The 10,859-nt window shown below is 39.5% G+C and overlaps 1 protein-coding gene across 1 annotated transcript in view; it reads right to left on the reverse strand.

Annotated features, from left to right (window-relative positions):
* Positions 1–10,859, reverse strand: part of CCNB3 (cyclin B3) — an 85,519-nt gene that overhangs the window by 54,478 nt on the left and 20,182 nt on the right. The window contains exons 2-4 of the mRNA XM_011946738.1: positions 9,976–10,049; positions 9,332–9,464; positions 5,879–5,986 (exon numbers count right to left, since the gene is read on the reverse strand). Of these exons, the coding sequence (XP_011802128.1) occupies positions 5,879–5,986; positions 9,332–9,427 (204 nt within the window). The 5' untranslated portion in view covers positions 9,428–9,464; positions 9,976–10,049. The remainder of the gene's footprint in view (positions 1–5,878; positions 5,987–9,331; positions 9,465–9,975; positions 10,050–10,859) is intronic.

A 10,859-nucleotide genomic window follows, 5' to 3' on the forward strand; every position in this document is an offset into this window, starting at 1 on the left:
AGGAGTGATAATCCAAACATCTCACAACCAGTATGGCACTGGGCCAACCAATCACAGTGGAAGCTAGCATCAAACAACCAGTGCAGCAGTACTGGTATGTGTTGGTTAACTAGCAGCCCTACGTGTTTCCAAGAGATACAGGATGTAGTTCTGTGCTCTATGCCAGGCCTACTAGCTGGCCCACAACTGAAAAGATGCTGTGTTAACATCATACTCCACTTTGACCTCATAAGATTTTCAGAGGGGAAAAAAAGCAGGATGATTGACTTTGCTGTCTGGGTGTGCCTCTTCAGGATACACCTCTAACACAATACTACCTGTGATATATCTATTCCATCTCACTAAGTGGCATTTATTTAACGCATGGCTTTGGGGAGTTCCACACAGACTTTAATCCTGACTAACACTTTTAACAGTAGGAAAGATCATGGGACTGTTAATAATGTCAGTAAAAATACACTTAAAGTTATGTCTTTAAAATGAAACAAACAGGCTAGTCATGGTGGCTCTTGTCTGTAGCCCCAGCAGAGGCCACGGTGGGAGGATCACTTGAGCCTGGTAGTTCAAGACCAACCTGGGCAACATAGGGAGACCCTGTCACCACAAAATAATAATAAAAAAAAATAGCTCGGTGTGGGGGCACATGCCTATGGTCCCAGCCACTTGTGGGGAATAAGGTAAGAAGACTGCTTGAGTCTGGGAGGTTGAAACTGCAATGAGCTTCGATCACGCTACTGTACTCCAGATTGGGCAACAGAGCAAGACCTTGTCTCAAAAAAATTTTTTAAATTAAAAAATTAAATGACACAAATGAACCTAATTATATTTCAAATAAGTACCATAACTATGTTAAATGATTTTTCCTTTCTTTTTAGAAAGCAGAAGAAAAGAACAGAAATAACCAATCCAAGTCACTTATAAATAGTATTTGACTGCCACCTTCAAAGTATACATCCTCAGTTAGGATAGCTCTGCAGAGGGGTGTAGATATTGCTAATAAATCTGGAACTCTTTTTAGTAGGTTTGTTTATTACAGTGGTTTGGATGAAGCCATTCTGAAACTCTTTTAGCTGTATTACAGTATTAAGTAAATGTGTTGATGTTTTTAGGAGCCAGGGTTCTCATTATAGAACATACAAATAAGGATTAGTGAACCCAAGAAAGAATTTTATGTATTGAAATTGAAGCTGCATGAATTCATGATTTCCTAAATAGGTATATGTGTTTACAAATACTAAATGCCCACATCAAAAAGCTAGAAAGATCTCAAATAAACAACCTAACATCACAACTAAAAGAACTAGAGAACCAAGAGCAAACAAACCCCAAAGCTAGCAAAAGACAAGAAGTAATCAAAATTCAAGTGGAAGTGAAGGAAAGAGAGACACAAAAAACCCTTCAAAAAAATCAATGAATCCAGGAGCTGGCTTTTTGAAAAAAATTAATAAAACAGATAGACTATTAGCTAGACTAATAAGAAAAGAGAGAAGAATAAAATAGACACAGTCAGAAATAAGGGAGATATCACCACTGACCCCACAGAAATACAACCAACCATCAGAGAATACTATAAACACCTCTATGCACATAAACTAGAAAATCTAGAAGAAAGGAATAAATTCCTGACACATACACCCTAAGACTGAACCAGTTATACATACATATTTGTGTATATAGACATATGTATAAGTACACATTTGTGTATATAAAAATACAGATATTTCCTAGCTCTGTCTGCAGACTGGGCAGAAAAAGCAGACACCCTAATAGGACATCTAGCATCAAGATCTTGGTATCTAATATCACTCCCTACTAAAGGGAACCAGAACTCTGGAGAAATGATTGACTCCAGGGGTTGGACAAAGAAGGCATAAGATGAATTTGGACCATCTTTTTAAGCTGGAAATAAAATGCTCAAAAAATTATGAGAGCATGTCACAAGGACACGGTAGTCAGATTGAAGGCACTCCTAACTGGCCAAAGATGGGGCAATTTGAACACCAAAATAAAGTACAATAATGAACAGTAAACCACTGGAAAAATATGAATTCATGAGTCCATACTGATAATAAACAGTGGAGAAGAGAAGGCTCATACTTGTAGAGTATGTCCTACAGATTCCTTACTGCAAGAGAAAAAGATAAATGATAATGATACAGTACAAAAATCAGGCAACATCTTGACCAGGTGATCAAAATTAACATTATCAATGAAAGACAGACATCCTGTGCCTCCAGATATGACACTCTGAGAAGGATAGCAAGAACATCACCTACACAGTATCCTAGCCAAGAATGTATCAATCTAGTCACAAGCAAACATTAGACAAAAACAAAATGAGGATTTTTCTATTTTACAAAGTGGGGAGTTGGGTGGGACTGTATCCTCAAAAATGGCAACATCATTAAAAAAAAAAAAAAGGCTATGGAAATGTTCCAGATTAAGAGGCTAAAAAGACAAGTAAAAGACAAGTAAATACAATACATGATCCTAGCCTGGATCCTTTACTGGAGGGGAAAACATGCTATAAAGGTTGTTATAAGGTCAGCTGACAAAACTGGAATATAGATGATTGATTACACAAAACTGCTATATCAATGCAAATTTAGAAAATTGATAAGTGTATTGTGGTTATATAAGACAATTTCCCTATTCTTAGGAAATACACACTGTACTTAGGGGTAAAGGGACCACGATATATACAAGCAAATGAGAAAGCACGTGGGACAAAATGTCAACAATAAGTACTCTAGTAAAGGGTATACTGGTGTTCTTTGTACAATTTTTATTTTTGCAACATTTCATAAATTTGAAGTTATTTCCAAATGAAATGTAGAAAAAAAGTATGTCTTTGTATCATCAGATCATAATAAACAACTACAGTCCAACAGGAAATTCTTTCTTAGGACCTCAAGTCATCTACCTCTGCTTTTCAAAGAGCTTGCCACAGTCACCATTTCAACTTCACCTAAAGTTTTGCAAACTCCTTATATGTGCAATGAAGATTCAGAATGGGAAAAGAAGTGCGTTCATGGCAAGAAAGAGGTGGAGATCATAACTCCCAAGATGAAACTCTCTACTTGCCATACATGCAGGTAAAAAGCACTGATATTTTCAAGTTTAAGCTCAAGGGGACCTTTACTTGTACTTCCCCATAATTCTTTCACCATAAAATAGGAAAATAGAAGTGAAGGTTGGGTGTGGTGGCTCACGCCTATAATCGCAGCACTTTGGGAGGTCGAGGCAGGAGGATTGCTTGAGCCCAGGAGTTCAAGACCAGCCTGGGCAATATGGCAAAATCCCATCTCTACAGAAAGAATACACAAATTAGCTGGGCATGGTGGTGATCACCTGTAGTCCCAGCTATTTAGGAGGCTAAGGCTGCATTGAGCTGTGTTCACGCCAGCTTGGACAACAGAGGAAGACTTTATCTCAAAAATAAAATAAAATAAAATAAAATAAAAAAATAAAATAAAATAAAATAAAATATATAAATAAACGAAAGTCCTACTTACACAAAACCATTTAGGCAAACATGGATATAGGCCCTATCTCCCTGTCTACTGGCTTAGCACCAGCTCTTAAATATCACAAGTCCTTCCCATGAGAAATGATAAGGGAGAGGAAAAGAAAAACTCACAGCAGATTAACTAATTAAAACAGATTAACTCTTTTTGGCAGGCCAGGATCTCACTGTGGTAAATGTTGAGAAGAACACAGGGATGAAGACATGGAGACCTAATAATACTGACTGTTAAGAAGCAAATTATCATATAGGGAACCTCCAAAACCCAGAGCGAAAGGAGCCCTCAACTGTCAAATAGATGAGTTCGGATATCTGCAGTAATGCCCAACCTTAGGAATGGCTTAGGTACATTGTAATGATGGAACTGTCTCTGGAAGGCACCAAAGACCATTCAAGGTAACCAAGGTAAATCTTCAGAATTTGAGTGCAAAAGGGAAATGGGCTTTCTAAGCAGCTAGAGAGCTAGAGGCAGAAACTCTGCTAATGATGCCTTGCTCCCCTGCCCCCTAACCCCATGGAAATATGGCCAAATGGATGCTCAATTCAGTTGGAGAATCAGGAGGGTCCTAGATATCTGCATGGATTTCCTATTATTGATACAGTTCATGTATGTCTGTTCTTTCTGAATGGTAAGATAAACTCATGAAAAAAGGGACTCAGATGTCACAAGAAAGTTTCTCATATGCTGTGATACTTTACTGCTGTGATCTGAATATTTGGGTCCCTTTGAAATTCATTATGTTGAAACCTAATCTCCAATGTGATGCTATTAAGAGATAGGCCTTTTGAGAGGTGATTAAGTCTTGAGAGCACAGCCCTTGTGAATGGGATTAGTGCCCTTATAAAAGAGGCCCGAGGAAGCTTGTTTGCCTCTTCCACCATGTGAGGGCACAGGCAAAAGATGTCATCCATGAGGAATGGGCCCTCACCAGATAGCAAATCTGCCAGCACCTTGATCTTGGACTTTTCAGCCTCCAGAACTGTGAGCAATAACTTGTTGTTGTTTATAAGTTACCCAGTCTAAGGTGTTTTGTGATAATTGCCCATATGGACTAAGACACTTTCCTTGCATATTGTCACTGTACTCCCGTCAGGGACTTGGAGGGACCAAGGGAAGTTACACTAAGATAGGCTGCATCTGCTCCTGATTTATGGCTACCTTATTTCAGCCAAATTCTGCATCCATGGTTAAATAAGTCAGGAGATGAATCTAACCTTACAAGTGTGTGTGTGTGGGAAGGGGCTCTTTCTACCAATTGATAGTAGGTCTGAAATTATGCAGAAAGCTATAACTTAAAAAAACTACGTTGTAATCTGTATAGGGAAGAGATTGTATTTGCACAAAGGTGGTCATACAGAATCTAAAGGGCAGGGATCTAAAGGAAAGAACTTTGCCAATGCCTATCCAATTATGCCCAAGGGAGTAAAACACTATTTAGTAGATATAAGTATTCTGGTAGCTACATAAGTACACTATATAATGAAGGGCAAGAATAGTTCACCAGGATTATCTATAGCCTAGATAATACAGACTTCAAAACCAACATTGGCGAAGTCCTCATCTATCAAGAAGAGATTATAGTATCTACCTCATAGGATTACATGAGGATTAAGTGAGCTGATACAGGATAACATGCTTAGCATAGTGCCTGACATATGGTAAGCACCCAGTAGGTATATCAGTTATTATTATTTTTTAAGACAAAGATTGCCTTTGGCTTGATTCTATATTCATTTAACAACATTCTATTAATTCTGATTTTTACTGGCACCTTAGTAACACCAGAAGGGAGGTTACTTGAAAGAATTCTAGCCAAAATTGAATTTCTAGATCCTTATAGTTAAAGACTGGATCATGGAACTGTGGTTCTCAACAGTTCTGTATATCTGGAGGCATTTTTGATTATCACTATGACTGGGCTGCTGGTGGAATTTAATGCCTGAGGACCAGGGATGCTAGTTGAGATCAGTCCTGCACAACAGAAAAATTGTCCTGTGTGAATTGATAAACACTGCACTAGACTACAATGATTCCACCAAAATACTTACCTCGAGGGCCTGGGCAGTCACCTCTGGACTTCATCTAAATGCAATTCCATAGTTCTCATAGTTATCTGCAATTTCATATCTGATAATTACTGTCTGCTGCTTCCCGAGAACTCCACCAATTGCTCCAGATGGTATGTGCCAGGAGCAGAGCCCCTGCAGTTTCTGAAACTGGGTCATTGATCCCAAATAAAATTTGCTGTTGACATTCCCGAGAGGGTCTGGTAAAGTGGAAAGGTCCCTCAAGAAAGAGGGTGTCTAAGCCTTATGCAAAACTATAGCAAAGGACTGGACTAGCATACTCACATTAGTGAGATCTTCAAAAGCTGATCTCTTTTTGAGTGCTCCCTGAAGTGAAGATGGAGACTCCTGAAGTGAAGATGGAGATATCTTTGTTTGGCAATTCTCCCCTGTCTAAAAAAGTACAAGAGGTAAATGAGTATATCCAATTGTGAATAGTCTCTTCAGGGACTCTGGGTCCTCTTTAGGGCTCAGGGGAACTCCAGAATCTCAAAGTAACTGGGGATGCATATAATAACCCCCAACAAACTGTAACAAAAGGAAATTCTGGCACTCAGTGCTGTTTATTAAGTCCCTAAAGGTGGTAGACATTGATAATGGGTAAGTCTATGAGGAGGCAAGATGACCTTCAGTGTAACTCACAAAATGAGCAAAATGTAGCTCAGTAAAGCTCATTTTTCCTCTTACTTCTCTCATACTTATGGTTATCCTATCCAAGGTGGGCCACTACCACCCCTACCATTCCTAGTCATTCCTTTAATATTAGATGCTTTCAGGTAGATCACTTTAATAATTTAACAAATATCTACGTGTCTCTTATGTTAAGTAGCTTTTAAAACAGCAGTCCCCAACCTTTTTGGCACCAGGGACTGGTTTCATGGAAGACAAATTTTCCACGGACACTGGGGTGGGCTGGTTTTGGGATGATTCAAGCACATTACATATATGGTGCATATTTATCATTACATTGTAATATATAATGAAATAATTATACAACTCGCCATAATGTAGAATCAGTGGGAGCCCTGAGCTTGTTTTCCTGCAACTAGATAGTCCCATCTGGGGAAAATGGGAGACAGTGACAGATCATAAGGCATTAGATTCTCATAAGGAGCGCACAACCTTGATCCCTCGCATGCGCAGTTCACAATAGGCTTCATGCTTCTACGAGAATCTAATGCCACTGCTGATCTGACAGGAGGTGGAGCTCAGGAAGTAATATGAGCGATGGGGAATGGCTAGAAATACAGATGAAGCTTTGCTCACTCACTGCTCACCTCCTGCTGTATGGTTGGGTTCCTAGCAGGCCACAGACTAGTACTGGTCCACAGCCCAGGGGTTGGGGACACATTTTAAAAGACATTACCAGTAAGGATAACAGCACACACATCTATATACTGCTCCAGGATCAGTTCTTTACTAACTGTTGACCTTGGACCAGTCACTTAATCTCTGAGCCTCAATTTTCTTATCGGTAAAACTGGATAACTTGACTAACAGTCCTTGAAGATTAAATAAGACAATACATGGTTTTTAAAAGTTTGTATGAACTGTAAATGGGCAGAAATAGTATTTAAAATAACGAAGTCTGATATGATTGTAAACCTCAAAGGAAAATTTTATATTAAGAAAAAAAGTTTAGTAATCCAGATTAATCTCTGATTATTAGTATACATAAAAGAGGGGCTGGGGAAGGGAAGGGGGATGAATATTTTGAAGCAGAAGGGGCTTTCTTTCCACATATTCTGTATCTGTGCTTGCCTTAACCCATTCCCAAATGAGTAAGACTATCTCTATAGGGTTAGAGGTTAGGTCAAATCACACTATAGGAGTCTTCTACCCTATAAGAGCTTTATGTGGTAAAAATCTCCTAAGTCTCAGACTGCCCTTATGAAATTCTGAGAACAAACCTTCCCTACTTATATCAGAGAGTTGTTGTAATGTGAAGCAGGACACTGGGATCAGACCATTTGCTCTGTTCTCCAGCTGTACCATTAACAGTTAATACATGGCACAGTGAGTTATCAGAATTGGATTCATGACACAATAAACCAATCCAGCACAGAGAGCAATCTTAAAAGAGCTGAGGCTGGACGTGATGGCTCACACCTGTAATCCCAGCACTTTGGGAGGCTGAGGCAGGCGGAACATGAGGTCAAGAGATTGAGGCCATTCTGGCCAACATGGGGAAACCCCATCTCTACTAAAAATACAAAAATTAGCTGGACGTGGTGGCGCATGCCTGTAGTCCCAGCTACTTGGGAGGCTGAGGCAGAAGAATTGCTTGAACCCAGGAGGCAAAGGCTGCAGTGAGCCAAGACCGTGTCACTGCACTCCAGCCTAGTGACAGAGCAAGACTCCAACTCAAAAACAAAAACAAAAACAAAAAAATACGAGCTGAGGGCCAGGCACAGTGGCTCAGGCCTGTAATCCCAATCCTAGCACTTTGGGAGGCCAAGGAGGGTGGATCATGAGGTCAGGAGTTCAAGACCAGCCTGGCCAAGATGGTGAAACCCCGTCTCTACTAAAAATACAAAAATAAGCCAGGCATAGTGGCAGGCACCTATAATCCCAGCTACTCAGAACACTGAGGCAGGGAATTGCTTAAACCCGGGAGGTGGCAGTTGCAGTGAGCCAAGATCGTGCCACTGCACTCCAGCCTGGGCGACTGAGCGAGACTCCATCTCAAAACAAAACAAAAAAAGCTGAGAAAAATTACTTCCATTTTCTAATGGATTAAGCCAAGACATAAGTAAGCTATTAGACCTTCATCTAGTTGATGATAAATAATCCTACTAGAAATTAGCCAAAAATGAAACACTATTTTCTCAGAAATTAGCTAAGAAATAAACTGTTATCCAACTCCTATTTAATATTACTGGTAGAAATAATTGACCCAAAATAAAATTACAGCTGAAACTGAACTCAATAAAACTTAGATTTGCAAAATGTACTCCAAGAAAGTTGGTTTTGGAAAAATAATTGCCACTAAAGGAAAGTTACAATGGCAGAACACTAATCCGAAAATTTGATGTCGACAAAAATCTGATCAATATATCAAATCTTTCTTGAAAAATTTACATAGGAAAAAATTTGGCACCTCTGTGAAAATCATTTTAGTAAAATAAACAAGATTAGAAAATGTTTATCTGTGCTCAGAGAAAACCAATCAAGGAAATTAAATTCACCTAATGATGTTTTGCTCCAGGAAATACTCTCTTGATGCCAATTCATCAGTGCTAGTATAATTCTGATTAAAATATGTACGATGATGAACACAGAATATCCTAAGGTTAGAACAACATCAAACTATCAATAAAGTCAAAACAGCAGAGTCAAAATATACCCATTCTTCAAATTCAATAGCTATAAAAAGCATAATAATAAATGTGCTGATATAATCTTCATACTCTCCCCAGAATGTACCAGTCTTTCAGCAAGGTGCTTGGAGCTTCTCAGAGAAAGTAAGGATACAGACATGATCATTAATGAGGACTGAGTGTTGTTCAGTTTTGAGGGTTATGGAAGGTGGCCTTCATTCGAGCCCTGCATTTATGGGAAAGAAGAGTCCAGAGTTCTAATTTGCTGGCATTCTCCAACTACAAGGGCTGCCACCCCTCCCTATTTTCTCAGGTTAAACCAGACATATTTGAAAAGACTCACAGGTGAGGATAGGTACTGAGCCAACACAGGAAGAGACTACCAAAGATATTGTCAGGGAAGACAGTTTGCTCTAACCTTTTCAGACTGGTCATGATGACTGCGCACAATTTTGCTGGACTGAGATTTCGTAGGCTCAGGTTTGGAGCTCTGGGGTGGTAGTGGCAGTACCATCTCTTACAGATTCAGCTGTGTCTTGTCCAAGGCAGGGCTGCAATCAGAAAGAGGCTCTTTAACACCATTCACCAGAAACACCATAAATTCTCTGAAAATTCTTGAGAAAACCCAGTCTATCTATAGCATCCCTAGGAGAAAACAGACTTTGATGTTGGGCAGATCTGGATTAAAATCTTGGTTTTATCACAATTAACCTCAGGCAAGTGACTGACTTAAAATCTCTGGACTTCAGTTACCTCAACTGTAAAATGGAGATAAGTATACCTACCTCTGCAGGGTGTTGTTCAAATTAAATGAGATACTTTATGTAAAAAGTCGAGCACTGTGCCTACTATCCTCTGTGAACGCTGGGATGTTGTCTAGCCCCTAGTTTAGGTCTAGCAGCACTGGGAACAAATTACATAGGAGTTTTGCATTGAAAACAATGAAGAACATGACAGCTCATATAGTATGGAGGCAAGCTGGTAGAGCTAATGTTCTTTAAAAGTCATGGGGTCCTGACAAAGCAATTATGACCCTACAGAGAAAACAATAACTGCACACACATGTATTTGTGATAGGCCAGGCAGCATTCAAAGACTGCGTTCATCAGAAGAAACTGTAATCCAGTTGCAGACACCTAGAAGAAACAAAAAATTCAAAAGATGAGATTATAGCAAAATAAACTAACTTACTAAAAAATCACTTGACATAAGAACTTGATCTTGGATTTCCCAGTCTCCAGAACTGTGAGAACTAAATGCCACCCAGTCCATGGCACTTTATTATAGTAGCACAAACTAAGTGCTATAGAAACATAATGGAAAGTCAGTAATCTTGTTGGGGACAGGGGCTGGAGGAAGGCTTCACAAAGGAAGTAACGTGTGATCAGGACTTAAAATGACAAACAGGTTCCCAAGTAGAGTGGGAGGTAAAGAAAGCCTGAGACCAGGCAAAGGCATGAACATATCGAGTTCAAGGATGTCCTAGCTGTCTGGAGTAGGGAGCATAAATAACATGTTGGGGAGGGGTTAGAATGAGGCTGAAAAGCTAGGCTGGGGCCAGGTTGGTAAGAAAAGGAAACAGAAAATTCTGCAGCTTGAGGGGAAAGTTTAAGAAAGGGGAAAGGCTGACTTGGGTTTCGCTTTGGATGGAGAAGGATGAAACATTTTGTAGGTGAGGAAAAGCCAGTATAAGTATATGCATTCACATATATTACCTCAGTTGATTCTCACAACAAAACCATGAGGCTAAGCAAGGCAGGTACAATTCTATTTTACAGTCTCAGATGAATTAAGTAACTTACTACCCAGGACAAACTATTAAGGGGCATAGACTGCCCAGCTTTTTCCAGGGCAATTTCTAAAATACCATGAAGTCTCTTTGATCACACTCAAAAACATTCCAAAACAGTGAAAGGCCATAGTGTGAGGAGGTAGAATGAGCACAG

This window comes from Colobus angolensis, unplaced genomic scaffold, assembly GCF_000951035.1.
Source record: "Colobus angolensis palliatus isolate OR3802 unplaced genomic scaffold, Cang.pa_1.0 Scaffold252, whole genome shotgun sequence".
Taxonomy (NCBI): domain Eukaryota; kingdom Metazoa; phylum Chordata; class Mammalia; order Primates; family Cercopithecidae; genus Colobus; species Colobus angolensis.